This window comes from Hydra vulgaris, chromosome 14, assembly GCF_038396675.1.
Source record: "Hydra vulgaris chromosome 14, alternate assembly HydraT2T_AEP".
NCBI lineage: Eukaryota > Metazoa > Cnidaria > Hydrozoa > Anthoathecata > Hydridae > Hydra > Hydra vulgaris.
This window is the reverse complement of record NC_088933.1, coordinates 3442384-3462934: the sequence shown is the minus strand read 5'-3', so window position 1 is coordinate 3462934 and position 20551 is coordinate 3442384. Positions and strand designations below refer to the sequence as shown.

Sequence of the window (20551 nt, the reverse complement as noted above, 5' to 3'; positions counted from 1 at the left end):
TTGTGTAAAGTCATGCACAGAAGTTGTTAGTTTGTCGAGTTCATTTAGTGTTTTTTATAAGAATAATTTGTTTGTGAGTATTTCTAGTGCAATATTACATCTCTACAACTCATACTTAATATATTTTCAATGAGAAATAACAGTCATCAAATATTTCTAGCTAGAGTATAACGTTTTGAAAATCATTGTTAAAACTATTGCGAAATTACCACACAAAAAATTTTATATTTTTTGTGTGGTATATGTGGTATATGATAAAAATATATATTTTTAAACATTTAGGCAGTCTAAAATGTGGCAGAAATATTTTTTTTTTAAATTGTTCTTCAAGTGAATCATAACAGTATACAAATCGCTTTAATGAAAACCCTTAAAGCAATATATGCATATGCATACTATATGCATACTGTATACTATATATGCATACTATAGTATGCATAGTGCTTTAATGAAAATGCCCTTATGTTAATCATAAATATTTTTGAAATTGTTTTTTTTTTGTTTGTCATTTTGTGAAGTTTCTTAAACTAAACTATTTTAATTAGTTTTTATGTTTTAAAAAAATCTTTAAAATTGATTTATATTTTATTGATTTGTTTTATATATGATTTTTTTTTATGTTCTTAAATTTTTAGAACTGGTTGTCGACCTTTTATAGAAATTTTTGAGAATGAAAAGAGAGTGCTCAACACAGCACAGGAGATTGAGTTGATGAGGTGAAGTTTTTAATTTTATTATTATTATATTTATTTAATAATAACTTATTTAAATACAAATTCATGTGTTTTATAGTGTATTAATTATTGAAGATTAACAGTTTAATGTAGAGCGTAATCACTTTAATGTCTCATCAAGCTGTACTTAAACTTTTTAAATTTTTCTAATACTAGGAAGGCTTTTTATATATATATATATATATATATATATATATATATATATATATATATATATATATATATATATATATATATATATATATATATATATATATAGCCCTCAAAATTAGGGTTGGCATTTGGCAATGTTGACCTAACTGCCTACCTAAAAGTGTTTGAGGTTGGCAAAAATTGCCGACTTCTTTTCTACGTTTTATGGTATCCATTCTGTGTCAATTTGTGTCATATTTCCTAATTCCAAGCGTTGATATATACAGTATTGGACAAAACATTTGCAACCAACATCGAACAATGCTAAAAACTGTTCAGTGATGAATCGAAGTTCAACATCATTGGGAGCGATGGCATTTGCCGTGTACATCGACCGTCCGGAAAACGCCTCGATTTACATTACTGCCATAAGACGTGAAGAATGGTGGAGGCAATGTAATGGTCTGGGGGTGTTTTTCTGCTAACGGTCTAGGTCCAATACATCGAAACGATGGAATAATGGACCGTTTCATGTATAAAAATATCCTGAAAGATGTTATGTTACCTCATGCTGAATGGAATATGCCAATAAAATGGGTTTTTCAGCAAGATAACGATCCAAAACACACTGCAAAAGTAGTCAAGGAGTGGTTTCAAGACAACCACCTATCGGTGATGGATTGGCCGCCTCAATCTCCGGATCTCAACCCTATCGAGAACCTGTGGGAGATCGTCAACCGCAGAATTAATTGTGAAGGTGTTCGTAATAAGGATCAGCTGTTTGAACAAATCCAAAAGGCCTGGACAGCGGTTCCACAAAGTTTCATTGATCATCTGATCGAATCTATGCTTCGAAGATGCAAGGCTGTGATCGACAACAAAGGATTCGCCACGAAATATTGATAGCGAAATACAGCTTGGTCAACATTTTGACGAGTTGCACTTGTTTTGTCCAGAAGGAAATCAACTTTTTTTAATACTTTTGATTAATTTATTAATTTTCGTGTACAAATAACGAACTTTGTGATGAATAAAACTTGAAGAACTTTGTCTCTAAACGGTTACATAGTTATTTCTCTAAATTTAAAAAATGCAGCACTTTTATATAAAGAAACTAAATTAGCATTATTTGGTTGCACTCATTTTGTTCGATACTGTATATATATTATATAGTATATATATATATATATATACTTATTATATATACAGTTTATAGATGTATATATATATATAGTATATATATGTATATACATATATATGTGTGTGTGTGTATATATATATATATATATATATATATATATATATATATATATATATATATATATTTATTTATATATATATATATATTAGGGTGGTGGTAAAAACAACTTATTTTAAAAATGTCAGCTGACAACCCCTAAATGTGTTTTATATAATAAAATAATACTGGATTTAAAAAATTTTTGAATAAAAAATATTTTTACGGGTGCCACAAGGCCCTTATACATCAAACAGGTTCCTAATATTATAAAAAAAAAAGTTTTTCAAAAGTATATCATGTTGGGGCTCAAATGAAGCAAAATTATGTAAAAATTTCAAAAATAATCATTGTTTTATAAAAAGCAGAGATAAAAAAATTATAATTAAAAAAATCTTGTTAAATTCCCCTTTTTTGGTTTTAAATTAAAAAATGTCATTTTCTATTTACTAAAATCTAAAATAATAATATATTTATAAAATGATTCATATTTTTGAAATTTTTATATTTCTAACTGGTTTTCAAAAATGCTTTATGAAGTCAACTTGACTAGTGACAATTTTAATAATAAATATAATTGTGCAAAACTATAAAAATAAACAAAAATATAATTTTTGCCTTTTTCCTTTTCGATTTTAATAATCAATATAATTGTGATTTAGAAAATAAGTAATTTTAATGTTTGATATGTTTACAGGATTGACGAAGTTAAAACTCAACTGTTTAAATATGGCTTTTATAATTTTAGTGAGTTTTTTTGTATGTGATTTTTTTTTAAATAATGTCCTTGAGTTTTTTAAAACATTTTTAAAACAGAATTTTGATTAAATAATATTTTTGTTTTATTTTGCATCGACAATATATATTTTTTTAAACTGGTTTTGCACAAACGGACTGAATAATTTAAGGCAAGTAAAATATTATTAAAAAAGGGGCTTTTAAATTTAATTTTTATATCTAAAGATGTAGGAGTATTAGTACTACAAAAAAACATTGCTAAGTCTTTTTTTTTTTAAAGTGAATTATCTGGTTTTGCTAGTCCATTCCTCATATATTGTTCTCTATATATTGTTCACCATTGCTGGATCATCAGGAAGAGTACTCTTCCTGATGATCCAGCAATGGTGAAACTTCAAGTCGAAGATAAAAGTTAGATAAGTGTTTTTTTACTAATTAATTATTGCTCTGTTCTTTAAGAACATTAAGCACTCTATTTGTAAAATACACTAACATAATTTACATATATATATATATATATATATATATATATATATATATATATATACACTTTAGCGTATATAGATAACAAATTGTTTCTAGTTTTTCCGACTTTTATAGCATATGACGTTTTCAGAAAAAGAAAAATGATGAAAGAAAATATTACTGTCCCATGCCAAACCCTCAGTCAATGTAGCAGCACTCCTTTATGGCAGCAGGCTATAAAATATTCTATGTATGTACTGAAACCCCTGGCAGCAGGCTATTTCAGTGTGCCAAAATAGATTTTATCTAAACATGCATTCAGATATATATATATATATATATATATATATATATATATATATATATATATATATATATATATATATATATACATATATATATATATATATATATATATATATATATATATATATATATATATATATATATATATATATATATATATATATATATATATATGTATATATATACACACACACAGTAGAATCCTGTTAACTCGGACTCTGAATGTGTATAAATATTTTGTTCGACTTTCCAAATGTCCAAGTTAAGCAAAGCTTTCAGTATGTATAGAGAATTCAAGGGGAAGTGAAAATTTGCCCGGCTTAGTGAAAGTCCGACTTATCCAGGGTATGAGTTAACGGGATTCTACTGCATATATGCATATATGTATAGAGAATTCAAATGGAAGTGAAAATTTGTCCGGCTTAGTGAAAGTCCGACTTATCCAGGGTACGAGTTAACGGGATTCTACTGCATATATAAACAAACACACGCATATACAACTATATTGCGTGTTTAGATAAGCACTGTGATGTCACACTGAAATAGCCTGCTGCGAGGGGCTTCAGTACATACATCAACTATCTTATAGCCTGCTGTTGCACAGTGTGCCGCTACATTGGCTGAGGGTTTGTCAAAAGGCAGTAATCTTTTTTTTCATTATTTTTTCTTTTATTTCTTTTTTGATGTTCTTAAAAAACAAAAACAAAACTTTAATCAGTTTTAAAGAACAGTCTCTGCGCATTGCAAAAAGTTTCAAAAAAAAATTAAAATTTTAACTTACACAAACACATTTAAGAATTTTCACATACACAAATTATTAAAAATTTGTTTTTAAAGTTTTTTACTACATCTATACAACTATTTCTAAATTTTAGTAAATAAAATAACAGAAGAAAAACAAAATATTTTTACATTTCAAACATTTTTATTTTTAATTTTTTTGTTACGAATGAAACTTCAAAAAGCTGTAATTGGTTCAAAAATTCCAATGCTAAAAATTATATAAATGCATATATGCTTAGAATTCATAAATTACATTACATTATATTTATAATTACAATTGGATAAAATAATTAAACTGTTATGATTATATAAATATGTTTGTAGGGAATACACAGTAAATGATGGTCAAATTGTGTTTCAGACACATGTTCGATTGAATGGAGATATAACCATATTAGTTCATCATGGTAGGTCGACACTTGGGGGGAAAGTACAAGGGAAGTTGACTTCAATAAACATTCTCACTTTACAATTTCATACTGGGTTTCTATTCAAAGAAGAGACTTCAGTTAAATTTAATATGTAAGACTTTTTACTAGTTAATTTACATACATATATATATATATATATATATATATAAATATATATACATACATACATACATACATACATACATACATACATACATACATACATATATATATATATATATAAATATATATATATATATATATATATATATATATATATATGTATATATATATATATATATATATATATATATATATATATATATATATATATACAGTATATGTATATATATTATATATATATATATTTATAATTAAAGCAAGAATTTATGCTTTATTTAAAATGCACAAACGGGTGATGCGGAAGTTATCGGACAAATCCTAATTTCATTATTTGAGCATAATAATGACTAAAAATGTTTTTTGTAAATAAACCTAATAATAAAAGAATAAAAAAATTGTAAATCATTTTGAAAAGGAAGGATTTGCTCGAAGTACAATATTTGATAACCTAAAAAGACTTTAAACTGTTCAATCTTTTTCTGATAGAAAGCACATCCTGGACTAGAGAAAAGAAAGCCAAATTGATGAGACTTGTCAACAAACGAAAAGGCAAACAAAGGCAAAGAAAAGAAGCAGGAAACTAGTTAACCAACTCTATAACACAAAATCGCTTCTAGTCATCGATGACAAAAAATACTTTTGTTTTGCAGGGGACAACATGCCTGGAAATTCTGGATAATACACAAACAACAAAAAGACATGCCCAGAAAGTGTTCGTTTTATAAGAAAAGAGAAATTTCCAAAAAATTATTAATGTGGATAGCAATATCTGACCGTGGTATGTCCGAGCCATTGTTTCGCACTTCCAAGGCTGTAGCGATCAATTCACCAATCTATATTAATGAATGTTTAGAAAAACGACTTCTTCCATTTATTCACAAGTATCATGGAGACTTATTTATTTTGGCCAGATTTAGCAAGTTCTCAACTATTTATTTTGGCCAGATTTATCAAGTTCTCATTATTCTAAAGATTCTCTAAATTAGATGGACCAATATGTCTATTACGTTGATGAAGAATCCAATCCCCAAAATGTGCCTCAAGCAGGACCAGTTGAAAATTTTAGGGGACATTTGGCACAGAAGGTTTACGAGGGAGATTGGCAAGCTTCAACAGAGCAAGTTTTGATTGATTGCATTAAACTAAAACTACAAGAAATTGATTTAAACTTTTTACAGTCACATATAAAAGGTGTCAGAGCAAAATTGAGATCAATTGCAGATGGTGGTGTTTTTTCATATAAAAAATAATATATTTTTATTAAAAGATAAATGCTTTATTTAAAAAAAATATAATAGTAGTTTGTTTTTTTATTTATAAATAAGTTATTGACATTTTTATTTTGTCTGATAACTTCAGCATCACCCGTTAAGTAAAGATTCTTTTTTACCTTTTTTTTTTTTTTTTAACCAATTATTTCAATAATTAAGGCAGTTATTCATTCTTGCCATCAAATCATTGCCATCAAGCATCTTTGTTGTCTTATTGCCTTTTTTTTTTTGTCATTAAATTAAAACAAGTTGATATAGTAAACATATTTAAAGTTTTCTTTAATGACAGTAGTTTGTTTACAAATTTCATTTAAAGTAATTAATAGCTGCTGATTTGTTTTTTAAAGATAAAACACAATATTAATAAAAAGCAAAAGGTTTAAGTTATTTCATTCAGTTCTTATTTGTTATTCATTGGAAAATATTATGATTAATTAGATGACATTTCCATCTATTTTAATGATATATTAGATGATTTTTCTTTAACACCTATTTTTAAAAATTAAACATAAGTTAATAGTTACTCCTCGTCATTTCTCTAATTTTATATAACCATTGTGTAGATGAAAGTTGTGATTTTAAAGCTCAAAAGTTTTCAAAAATCTCAGTAAATAACATAAAAATATTAAATTTGCTATGGGAAAAGAACAAAATTGTCATTTTTCAATGTTCTCATTAAAAAGTCTTTACTCCTTACATTTATTAATACTATTACAAAATTTTTATAAATGTCATACAAGATTCTAAATCATCACTGTTCAAGTGAATTGTTAAATTGCTTATAAATTTAGAGTCTTTTGAAGCATTCTCACTCAATTTAGCAGATTTAATTTTCATTTTGTTTTTTAGGTGCAGAAAATAATTACTTTATATTAATCAACAGCTTTAAGCTAAAAAGAAAACCTCTCACATATAACTCTTAATTTAACTCCTAAGTAAGGGTTGGAAAAGCTCGTTACCCTTATAAGCTCCCCCTAGGAGGAGCTTGTAAACATTACAAGAAGAAATCCTTGTACAGTAATCTGTCTAGTAGTTGTCATCAAGAGCTTTGAAATCTAAAATAATTAAAAGTAATAAATGAATTTAAATAATTATAATAATTAAATGTAACAAATTAATTAAAATAGTAATAACAAATAAGTAACAAATTACAAACAAATTAATTAAAATACTGTGTTGAGTTTAGGATTTTTTAACAGGGGAAGTGTAAATTAAATTTATATTAAATAGAGAAACATAAGTTTACTATTTTGGAAAATTAATTTCCTTAATGGCAATAAATAAGTTTTAATTGAGAAAAATTTATTTGTATTGAAACTAATAAATAATACAAACTAATAAATAATTATAATTTATTAGTTTGCATTATATTTACAAATAGTAATAAGTATATAAAAAATGTATAAAATAATAATTATTATTATATATATTATTTCAAAAAGGTAAAAGTAGTAATTAATAATGAAAAAAAAATACAAAGTAATAAATAAATTGTTCAAAATATTTTTTTGTATTTTTTTATTTTAGTTCCAAAATAGATATTCAAGATATAAATATAGACAAATATCCATCAAATTTTGAAGTTATAATGAATTTAAAATTCACTGAGGATCTTCCTGAAGCAAGTTGTACACAACCTTGGGAAAAAATATGTGCAAGTAAAACAAACCCTTATGTTTGCTTTTCATCTAAAGAAGAATACTGGGTTTTGCATGAAGACTTTGGTGAGTAGCTGTTTATACAATGATGATGATGATGATGATGATGATGATGATGATGATGATGATGATGATGATGATGATGATGATGATGATGATGATGATGATGATGATGATGATGATGATGATGATGATGATGATGATGATGATGATGATGATGATGATGATATGGCTTAGCTGTACAACTACAATTTTATTTTTAGGTCTTAGTGAAAAAAAGATAGATGAGCAATTTTCAAATAATATTTCTTCTAAAAATTCTATTTACCAATCTCCAGATTCTTCTTTAGAAACTGCAAAATGTGTAGATAATTTAACTCGTAAAGTTGGAGAATCAAATTTTCTTAATTCATTGGTATGGGAGAATGATAACCAGAAACAACCAGTTAATGATCCTGTTGAAAATAAAAAAAATGTTTCATTGACTACATTTAACTTAATTGACATTATGTCTGAAACAGAAACTAGCGATAATGACTCTATTAAGTCCCCTTCTAAATTTAATGACCTTTTAATTGAGAGCGAGTTACCACAGATAAGTATTACCGAAACTTTCACTCCATTCGAAAAAACACCTCCATGCACTTCACAAACAACAAAAGCAGCAGCATTGAATAAAGAAGACAACACTGGTCAGTTATTAAACTTTGATGTTGCTAAAGACTTTGAATTTGATTTTATTAATGCTGAAAACAAAATTAGCAATCAGGTCTCTTCAGGTGTTGTGCAATCAGAGAAGGCATCTGATGTTTCAGAGAAGACTATTGGTGACTTTGACTTTCTTTCAAACATTACAAATAATTCGGAATTGTTTACACCTTCTTTCTCATTAAAGGCTCAACAAACCACATTGAAAAGCTCCAGCGATTCAAACTTATTTGATTGGGGAGATACTGTTTTAACTGAAACACTTCAACCTGAAAAGACTATTGTTCATTCCTCAAGTTCTGGAACAATAAGTGAACAAAATAAATCTTATGATCCTTTTGCTGCTTTGACAAATTTTAGTAGTCCCAATAATTTTGGAACAGCGTCTTCTCTTAAGAAGCATCAAGTACCAAATGTTGCCACTATTGGACAATCGGGTCGTATTTCTCCAGTGGTCAGCAAACAAAATCAAACAGTTGTCCGTCCTAACTATAACATTTTTGTAACACCAAATGATTCTGGACTTTTTAGTCGCCCAAGTTCAACACAAGCCTCTTCAAAAAGTCCTTGGGGTATGTTTATTTTTTCTAACTTTAATTTAGATGAATTCAGTTGAGGTTCTTCTATATAAATTTTATAATATATTTAGTTATCCCAAAATAGTATAGATGTGTGTGTGTGTATATATATATATATATATATATATATATATATATATATATATATATATATATATATATATATATATATATATATATATATATATATATGTATATGTATATATACATATATATATATATATGTATATATATATATATACATATATATATGCATATATATACATACATATATATATGTATGTATGTGTATATATATGTGTGTGTGTGTATATATATATATATATATATGTGTGTGTATATATTCTAATTTAATTGTAGCTCCTAAACCAGTGGTTAACAATAATGCGTTTAGTGATATACTTGGAGCTCAAGGGTTTAAAAGCACATCATCAAGCAATGATTTACAAAAAAGCACTTTAAAACAGCTACGCAATTTGCAGGATTCGGAAACCAGTGCAGATCCAATTAAATCAAAGGTTGTCTTTTTCATTTATTTACTGTAAACCCCTTGTTATTCAAATATCTAGGGGCAATAAGAATTTACTTCACATAATCAAAGTTTCGAATAACTGAAAATTCACTTTAAAGTTGCCTATTTACAAATAACCATAAAATTTCACATATTTTGGGTAAAAAAAAAAGTTAACATTTGAAATATGTTTTATATGGCTTTTTCTTGTAAATTTTACAGGTTTTTAAAAAAAAATGTTTGTTTATTTTTTTTTTTTTTAAATTGTTTGTCTCCTCTTCCATATGAGACTTAGTGATTGAAATAACTTTGAATAAATAAAGTTTTAAATAACTGCAGGCTAGAATAACTGAAGGATATTGTTATAAGTTTGTTTTAAAATTTATCGGCAATAGTGGGAACTTCTATTAAGTGCCAAGTTACTAACTGGGAGTTTACTGCATTGTCCTTTTAATAATAAAGTTTAATTAACCGTGGTAATAATGAAATTTTTAAATATTTAAGAATTTAATTAATACTTGTTTTTTAGATTCGAGAATGGTCTGATGGTAAAGAAAGAAATATTCGGGCATTACTATCATCACTTCAGACAGTGTTATGGGAAAGTTGCAAATGGACTCCAGTGGGAATGCATGAGCTTATTCAACCTAACGATGTAAGTTGTTTTTTTTGTTATACATAATAGTTTTTTTTTTTTTTTTAGTTATTATAAATGACTTCATAATAAACTATTTTATTATAGTTTTTTAAAATTAAAAAAAAAAATTGTTTAGAAAGTTATAATGGAAAAGTTAACTGATGTATTTATTATTTTTTACATTTTTTTTATTTCTTTAAATTTATAATTTTTTTAAAATAAGTAAAACTTTAGTATATCGTAGCAAATCAAAATGCTGATTCAGCCCCTCTTATTAAATTAAAACTGGACACACTAAAAGATAGAAGAGAAAAGCTTGTAGCTGAACTTGTTCGTTTTATTATAACTAGAGATTGTCCTCCAGCCTTTTACAACTTGTTTGGAGATCGTACCAAGGGGGAACTCATAAAAAATTCACTCTTGTATTAAAATTGGTCAGAGATAATTTGTTGTAACTGACCATCAGATACTGAATAATAGTTGAGCAAACTGAAAGAGAAATACAAAATAACAAAAATTACACAAAAAGAAAAAATATATATATATATAAAAAAACAACAACAATAACTCGAGGAGCGGAAGAAGGATTGGTTATTTAAACTATTGTAATTAAAACTCCTAACTTAAGGGCACTGTATCCAGCTCTTATCGAGTATAAAAAAGAAAGTATTATAATAATGGTAAAGTTTTTCATTTTTTTATAAAATGGAAAAAAGTAAAAAAATAATTAAATTTAAAAAAAAAAAAAATTTTTATACCTTTATTGTACTCTAAAAAAAGGAAAGTTACATAAGTGGAAAATGAAGAAGTTAACAAAGTTTAAAACAAAACATATTGTGTATATTTATATTATATATAAAATATTGTAATTTTGTTAGTGTAACTGCAATCACATCTAATAATACCTGTATAAAAATAGCTTGTTTTACAGCAAATAAAAATGTCAATTATTAAAAAACTATGTACTTTTTAAAAATATATAATTAAATTGAATTATTACATTATCAAAATAGTTATATAAAAGCAAATATCATGTATATACTTCCATAGACTTTTTAGATTTATATATATATATATATATAAAGTAGTAGTAGTAATATAGGTAGTGGTGTAGTGGTAAAGCGCTCGCTTCATAAGCGAGAGGTTCCGAGTTCGATCCCCACCACGTCCCTGGTAGTGCCGTGCTCAACTTGTTTCTCCGCGCAGCTACCTTGTTTGTCAAGGTTCATGTTTCGGAGTTATAGAGTTAAGAGAGGGTTATAACCACTATTAAGTAGCCTCCTCATCTGTAGTGGCTTTATCGGCCTTGAGGAGGTGAATAACAAAAAAAAATGCTGTCCCATCCCAAACCCTTAGTTGATCTACCAGCACTCCGCTGCGAGTCAGGCTATTTATCAGTCAGTGTATGTACTAAAGCCCCTGGCAGCAGGCTATTTTAATGTGGCGTCAGAGTGCTTATCTAAACTAGCAATTTAAAAAATTTTTAAGAACCTTGCAACAGCAAATTACAATGAACAATTGCCAGTCCAATTCACCTAAATTTTCTTGTTCATTAGCTTTCTCACAGATTTCTTTTTCACAGGCCACATTTTCTTTATCTAGACATTAAGAAACCTTCTTAAGTTTTCTCACCAGTTAGAGCAGCATGTGAGATACATGTAATTCACATGTGTGTCTTCTACACATTATTGGAACTTTCAAAATGTGAATTTTGAACTTTCAAATTGTAAATTGAAACTTTCAAATTTCAAATTGAAACTTTCAAAGTGAGAATTTGAACTCTATATAATACCAATGATCAGAACTCTACACCCATAATATTCTAGAAGATTGTGCACTTGCTCTGCTTGGGTAACTTCCTTTGAAGATGAAAATTGAACAACATCTAAAAGATGGTCTTCCATGGTATTGTCATCTGGGGAGCTCACTAAGACTTTAAGTCCTTTAAATCTTTGAATGATATTAGGCCCTGTGGTAATCTTTTCCAATACTTTTGTATTAAAATGAAGTCAAAGGCGCCAACCTTTGTGATGATTCCTGATTGAAATCCACTCAAAATCTTCTTCATGTTCTACATATTTAAGCTTTTATGAAGTGTGCTTCAGGATTTTTTTTTTTGTATGTAAGGAAACGAATTCAAAATCAATGATGTTTGAGGAAAAAAACTAGACAGATAAAAACTTTTACAGCACTTAGGAATAGTCACAGTAAAAGGATAAGACTTAATTTAATGGCGAGTGACACAAGAATGTAAATGAAACAAGAGATGCTAGTTCTTTAGAGCAGTGCCCAGTAGTATTTATAGAAAAGAGAAAGAGAAGCAACATTACGATGATGTGACCTATAGTTGAAGGTTGGCTGCAAGAGCAGGTCCAATTATGTTTACAACACGTTTTTGCACCTTATTTAAAAGAGAAAGAGCATTATTTGAAGATTTGCTCCAGATATGGCAACAGTATTCCATACAACTACAGATTTTAGATTTATAGAGATAAAGAATAGAATCTGGAGAAAGAAAGTGGTGAGCACAATAAAAAGATAGCAACCTTGGCAGATGCATAAATGGTTTCCAAGAAAGATTAGTAGTGTAAGTTAATCCTAGAAATCCTAGAAGGGTATCTCATTATCATAACTCATAACTTATTGATTATATTACCACTCCTAAATATAGAAAAGTATAGGTAAATATAGATAATAAAAAATTGAGTTTTATCTGAGTTAAAATTCACCATGAGCGCCTCGTGCTGTAGTAGTAATACTTCTGCAAAACTATAACAGATATGTTGCCCGGATCACAAGTTGTAGAAAAATCTAACCAGGAAAAATACTTTAGATACCGAAGCTGAAGTAGTACAAATGTCAAGCATTGGATCAACCTGTTTGTTGGCTATATCAGGTAGAATGTGATTAGTGGAATCAAGAGATGAGATGGCTGAAAAGTTCTTAGCAAACAGTTTAGCTTTGCTTTAAGGTGAGGTAACAAAATCCGAACCATTCATGAGAGGTAGAATAACAGATTTTCCCATATTATAAACACTGTTAAAGATTCTCCAGAAGTCTCTGGAGCCTAACTTTTGAGATGAAATACAAGATTTTTGACCTGAGAATAACAGGCTTTGTATAGAAATCTTTATACAATGGTTTATAGCGATAGTAAACTGTTTTCTGGATAATAGTTTTTGGATTAGATATGGAAGTAATAGTTATGATTGGAAATTGCAGCAGCACAATGAGAGAAAAACCATGGGGAAGAGTGAGGCTTGACTTGGAATCATTAAGAGGGAATAAATGTCGTCAGAAAGATGAAATACTTTTTTTTTAAACATCTTTACTTCCAACAAGGCTGCAAGCAATCACTATTAGAATTGGAAGTTACTGGAAAAGAAAAGATGAAGATTGTAGAGCAAGATGATTGACAGGCGACATAAAGGATTGTAAATTATGTGAATCAGGTAAGCAAGATGAAGGAAGTGAATTTCAAAGAACTGATGTCTGATAAAAAAAACTAGACGAATAAGGAACTTAGGAACAGTCACAGAAAAAGGATGAGACTTAATTGAATGACGAGTAACACGAGATTGAATTTTAGTAGATGGCACGAGAGGCGCTAGCTCTTTAGAGCAGTGCCCATTATAGTATTTGTAGAAAAGAGAAAGAGAAGCAACATTATGACGATGTGATAATGGTTGGAGGTTGGCTGCAAGAGCAGGTCCAACTATGTTTACAATGCATTTTTGCACCTTGTCTAAAAGAGAAAATACATCATTAGAAGATCCGCCCCAGATATGGCAACAGTATTCCATACAAGGCCAGATTTATGATTTATAGAGATAAAGGATAGATTCCGGAGTAAGAAAGTGTCAAGCTCAATAAAGAGGTGCAACCTTAGCAGATTCAAATTTTCCAACGGATTTGATATATGGTTTCCAAGAAAGATCAGAAGTAAGAGTTAATCCTAGAAGATGAAGGGTAGATGACTCATCGAGTACATTACCGTTCATAAATATAGGAAGATCTAAATTATTGCCATAACGATTGGCTGAAAAAATTGAGTTTTATCTGAATTAAAGTTCACTAGCCACTGTGAGCCCTATGTTGTAGCAGAAGTGAGATCCTTTTCAAGCTCAAATGCCCCTTCCAAGCAATCAGAGAGTGCTGGCTTCTTATCATGACAAGAATAAATGGTAGTATCATCAGCAAACAATACCACCTTAGATGTGAGAATATCTGTAAGATCGTTAATGTAAATTAAAAAGAGTATAGGGCCAAGGATAGAACCTTGAGGAACCCCTGAAGTTACAGAATAAGAAGAAGAGTCCATTGAGGACAACTTTTATACTACGATTGGAAAGGAAGGATTCAATAATCTTAAAGATGTTACCAGAGACACCATAAGAAGAAAGCTTATGGACAAGACCAGTATGCTAAACTTTATCAAAAACTTTAGAAATGTCAAGAGCGATGGCCTTAACCTCTCCACCTTTATCTAATGCATGATAAAACCTATCAGTTATTACTGTTAGCAAATCAGCTGTAGAACGAGAAGATCGAAATCTATATTGATGGTCAGAAAGTAAGTTTTTAGATTCAAGATGAGAGATTAAGTGTTTGTTAATTAAAGATTCAAAAACCTTGCTTATGATAGAAAGAAGACTAATGGGACGGTAGTTAGACGAATCAGATCGCTCTCCAGAATTTTTGAAAATAGGGATAACAGATGTCCTTTTCCAGCAGGCTGGAAAACAAGACTCTGATAAGCATTTAATGAATAGTTTTGAAAGTATAGATGACAGCTCTGGAGAACACTTCTGCAAGACTATAACAGGTATGTTGTCCGGGCCACAAGCTGTAGAAGAGTCTTTTTTTTTTGTTTTTTTTTTGTTATTCACCTCCAAGAAGGCCACTACAGATGAGGAGGCTTTTTAATAGTAGTTATAACCCTCTCTCAACTCTATAACTCTGAAACACGATCCTCAAGGAACAAGGCCGCTGCGCGGAGAAACAAGTTGGGCGCAATAAAATACAAGATTTCATGACCTGAGAATAGCAGGCTTTGGCGTTAGACTCTAGTAGTAATAAACATAAAATCAGAACAATAACTTCTACACAAGGGCCATCACTAACAAAATCACAGAAAGATTCTCAGTCAGTTTTAAGGTAGTTGTAAGAGGTGCGATGATAGAAGGATTCTGATGATGAAGATGATTAAGATAATAGTGAGATAAGATAGATCAAATCATGATCTGAAGTACCTGAGGGTGAATGCAGAGAAACTGAGCACTGACTAGGATCAGAAACAAAAAACATAAGTTGAGTAGAGAAGGTAAATGATTCGGATATTATCCATTTCTACACTTTTAGCTTTGTTTTTGAAATAAAACTATACCTGTGTTTCTTATTCTTACCTTGGAGATCTTTTCACTGATTTTGGAGTCATTTAAAGTTTCTTTCTCAATGCTGAATTCAATCTCTTCTATTATGGAGTCATGTGTTTGGACTGTTGTAATTGTAATTGTAAAAATTTAATACATTAACACATTACAATACAATGATATTGTATTGTAATACCAGAGATGTAATTAAAACATTATTTATTATTATTGTATTAATGTGATGGAAAACACTTACAGTAACTATTGTATTGTTTTTGTTTTAACAATACATCGAAATCCTAAAACTATTATATTGCTGTGATGTAAAGCAATTGCAATAACTTTTGTATTGTATCGTGTGATGTAAAACGATTACAATAACTTTTGTATTATATTGTGTGATGTAAAACATTTACAATAACTTTTGTATTGTATTGCCAGGATGAAAAACAGTTACAATGTTATATTTTGTCGTTTTTGAAAAATAAGGCCGTTTAAAAAGTTTAAAATACCAAATAAATATTGTTTTTGATTTGTTTAACAAAATTCTTGTATAACTTTGCAACTACAATCAAAAGTCCAGTTATTTTATGGAACACATGCAGCCATAAAAGCCTTAGGGAAACAAAAGACAAAGTTATATTAGATTTACATTTGAATAATTATTGAAACAATTGGATAGGTGCCTAGTGTAAAAGCAAATCACTAAGTGGAAGGCATGGTAGTAATTGATCATGTATACATGTCTATCCCCAGCAGTAAAAGAGGAACAGGTCAGATCAAGCTCACTTTTATAGAGTTATTTAAAGTTCGCAACTAAGACAAGTGATATTCAGTAAATAAAATAGAAATAGAATCACTAATTATATATTAGCTGTACCCTATTTTTAGGTCACATGACTCAGAGACTGGACTATTAATAAAATTTATTTTGATATTACATTAATTTTTTTTAATACAATAACAATAAATTGTTATTGTATTATAAAGATGAATTACAATACAAGGTTTATTTTTATTGTAGTGGGTCATTACAATACCTTTTTTTTCCAGATATTATTGTATTATAAAGATGAATTGCAATACAATATTTATTGTTATTGTGTTACAGTATTACAATACATAGGTATTGTTATTGTTTATAAAAAATAATAATATAATAACAATAAATATAGTTAATACAATAACAATAGTTATTGTTTCTGTTGTTGTTTTCATTACAATTACAACAATCTGAACTCTAGTCATGTGACACTAAGACATCATTTAATTCTTTTAAATCTCTCTGTCTCTTTAATTCTTTGTCTCTCAAATTATCTAGTTTGTTCTTTCTCCTATTTGTTTCCCATACTCTCCTACTGTAGTCTCCTGCAACCCTTTTTTCCATGTATCTTTTTTTCCCCAACTTTGGTTTTCATATAGACATGTATAAGTTAAGTTATATTTGTTCTCAATGTTCTTGGAAGATGGCCAAACTAGGGAAAGAGTTAAACGTACACCCCTCTAAATTTGAAATAATATACCGTTGGTTAAGTCCCTTTGGACTTTCATTATATCTTCCAACTTGGCATCATCAGTTCTCATTTTATCAACATGAATTTTTCATAATTCGTAGTGGAAATGTTTCTCTAACTTAGACTGCTTATCAGGACTGCTGCTTCAGTTCAGAGAAGATATTTTCATCAATTTTCTGGATTTTTTAATAAAACTTGATGATTTTTGTCTTGATATTGTCCCCAGAAGTCCTTTGCTAAACCCTGCATTAGCCTAAATTTTCTTAATCCTAGTTACCAAACAGGAGTTATCTGTTTCTTTCAAAAGACTAATTTCGCAAACAAGAGCCTTGGATTTTGATTTCAAGTTGCAACCGACATACTGACATTAGTATAACTGGGTTAGCTTAACTAATGACTCGCAAAAGATAAATTAATAGTATCATAAAGCTGTCTTTGAGGTAAATCCCTTAGTGGGTACTTCAACAAGTAATATAACTTTTCTTTCAGTTAATATAACTTTTCTCTATCTTTTTTTTTTATTTTTTTAAGGAATTCCAGAAGACTTAATAAATTTTATACTGAGTCGCCTTAACAAGTTGTATAGCAGTCATTAATTTATTATTCTATTTACCAATTGCCTTGTGTCGATATTCTCTAGGCATTTTGAGGCATATTTTAGCTGTTTATATTTTATCTTAAATATTTAGAATAAATTAAGTAAAGATGATTATAAAAATTAAATATAAAATGCAATAGTTATGATGGGGGTTAATGTTTTATCATGGCCATTCAGAGAGAGTTAATTAGGCCTATATTTAAATAGTTCAGTAGCATCATGTATAGTTATTTTATGTGCTTGCTAAGAATATATATGTCTATATCTGAGATACTATATATAACGTTAGAAAGGGAAAGTGAACATAATTATATAAATATCTGTCATGGAACTTATGATTTTCCACTAAAGTCTCAACCATTGTATATAGATAATTTATTGCATGTTGCTAATTTAATTCTTATTATACCACTCCATCCTACTTTCAATACAAATTGGTTACGTCTTAAGATATCCAAGTTTGCTGTTAGAATGCTCTGTGATGTTCTTAGCCAAATGGTCTGACTGTTGTATTAAATGATTGAATTTGTAAACAATCTTTTGACAAGATTGTGTCCTTCAAACTATCATTGTTTTAAGCCTGCAAGTTCATTTACAAAATTGCATGCAAACTCTACTTCTGTTGGTTATGACGCTAAAAATAGTTATTTACACTATTTAAAAAATATAAAAATACACATTTTTAATTAATCATTTAATAACAGTCAAAATAATGACACCCTATAAAACATTAAGCTGATTTATCTTTTTTTTTGCCATTATTTAATATAAAAAAAGCAAACAAATAAAAAAACTTTTTAGTAAATAATATAACAATAATTTAACAATAATAACTATAATTATCAGTGGCGGATCCAGCATTTTTTGATCTTTGAGATAGCTAACTTCCAGACATGGAGCTAACTCCAAACATTTACATGTTTATACTTATGTCAAATAATAAGGGTTTGCAAAAAATTGCGATGATTGGAGGCTGGGAACAAAAAAGCCCCAAAATTTTTGCTACACCTGCCCCAAACGTGAGAGCAACAAGTTGATGAAATATTTTTTGTATTATTCTCAACTAGACTTATATTCATCGATGATTTTTAAGTTTCATAGTATTATCTCTCAGCATTCAAAAATTATGACCATATAAAAATTACAACCCCCTCAAATTGAGGGGGATTTGAACTTTATATGGTCATAATTTTTGAACGCTGAGAGATAATACTATGAAACTTAAAAATCATCGATGAATATAAGTCTAGTTGAGAATAATACAAAAAATATTTCATCAACTTGTTGCTCTCACGTTTGGGTCAGGTGTAGCAAAGATTTTGGGACTTTTTTGTTCCCAGCCTCCAATCATCGCAATTTTTTGCAAACCATAAAGAATGAATTAGTTACAATTTTTGACATCGGAAAATTGATATATGAACAAAATGTGTATAATAATTGGAATAATTATAATAATTTCATCAATAAAGATAAGACATAAATATAAATTTATGTATAAATTTTTTGTGGCCTGGATTTTTTGCTGGCCTTAAGGCATGTGCCTTATTTGCCTAAGGGTTAATCCGGCACTGAATATCGTATCAGTGTGTACATTGATACCATGGTAGTGTTTCGCTCTATTTAGAGCTTAGTGAAACGCTATTCATAAGTTACATATTTTATAAACAATCTTTTTATTTTAGGTTAAAAAGAACTACCGAAAAGCGTGTCTTGCTATTCATCCTGACAAGGTTTGTTTTCAATATTGATCATACATAATTTTATATTTTTAAAATCTATTGTTAGTTAACCAAAAAAATGATGTCTAATATAGTAATTATAATATAGTAATTATAGTAATAAAAACTTATCTTTTTTTTCTCGACTTAAAAAGGCTCGAGTTAAATACAATAATTTTTACAATTATCATATTGCTCTGTTACCTAAGAACATTGAGGACTCTTTTTGTAACGATATTTTTTTTTTTTGAATTTTTATTTTTTATTTTTACAATACTAAAGCACACAGGGCAGCCACATGAAGATCTTTCAAGGGCAATTTTTATCGAACTGAACGAGGCATGGTCTTTGTTTGAAGAAACGGGCTCAAAAGCACTTTTTTAGCAATTGCTTTACTAATATTTTCCAAGTGCCATTTCTTCCCATTTAGAACATTTAAAAGCATTTTTTAAAATAATTTATTGCTGTTTTTGTTTATTTAAAAGCTAAAATCAAAGAAACTTGTTTTTTGATTGGGACGTCATTTTTAATGGGGACTTTTATCTTTCTTTTTTTTTCTTTTTTTAAGATTTGCTGAAAATTATTTTTTGAATTCCTTTTTTTGTAAATATCACCTCGATAGCATATTTGCTTGTTTGAAATCATGTTTGTATTTTTTTATAACACAATATTTCAAAAGTATGTAAATTTAATGTTGCCACCAACAAATATGAAGATTATTTTAGAATAAAGAAATATCATTAATAATTATTTTTTTATTTTTAATATTAACTAACTACAGAATAACTAACTACTGATAATAACTACAGAATATTCAATGAATTTATTTTCGCATTTTCGAAAAGTTTAGACTAAAATTTGTAAAAGTTCTAAACAAATGCAAAAAAATTCTAAAAATAGCTTTAAAACGTTTCAATTTTTTTTTTATACACGTTGATCTAACCATATAAAAAAAGATACCACTGCACTGTCTTAACATTATGTACTCTAACGTATTTTTTATGTTTGAGAAAATAACTTGAGAAATTGTAGAAATCACTCACTTATGTAAGTTTAAA

At 28.3% G+C, this 20551-nt stretch overlaps 1 protein-coding gene across 1 annotated transcript in view; it reads left to right on the top strand.

The window, feature by feature from the left end:
* Window positions 1-20240, top strand: part of LOC100208017 (cyclin-G-associated kinase) — a 78437-nt gene extending 58197 nt beyond the window's left edge. The window contains exons 18-25 of the mRNA XM_065817174.1: window positions 636-716; window positions 4720-4917; window positions 7727-7923; window positions 8121-9137; window positions 9504-9661; window positions 10184-10309; window positions 19458-19505; window positions 19776-20240. Of these exons, the coding sequence (XP_065673246.1) occupies window positions 636-716; window positions 4720-4917; window positions 7727-7923; window positions 8121-9137; window positions 9504-9661; window positions 10184-10309; window positions 19458-19505; window positions 19776-19877 (1927 nt within the window). The 3' untranslated portion in view covers window positions 19878-20240. The remainder of the gene's footprint in view (window positions 1-635; window positions 717-4719; window positions 4918-7726; window positions 7924-8120; window positions 9138-9503; window positions 9662-10183; window positions 10310-19457; window positions 19506-19775) is intronic.
* Window positions 20241-20551: the final 311 nt, after the last annotated feature.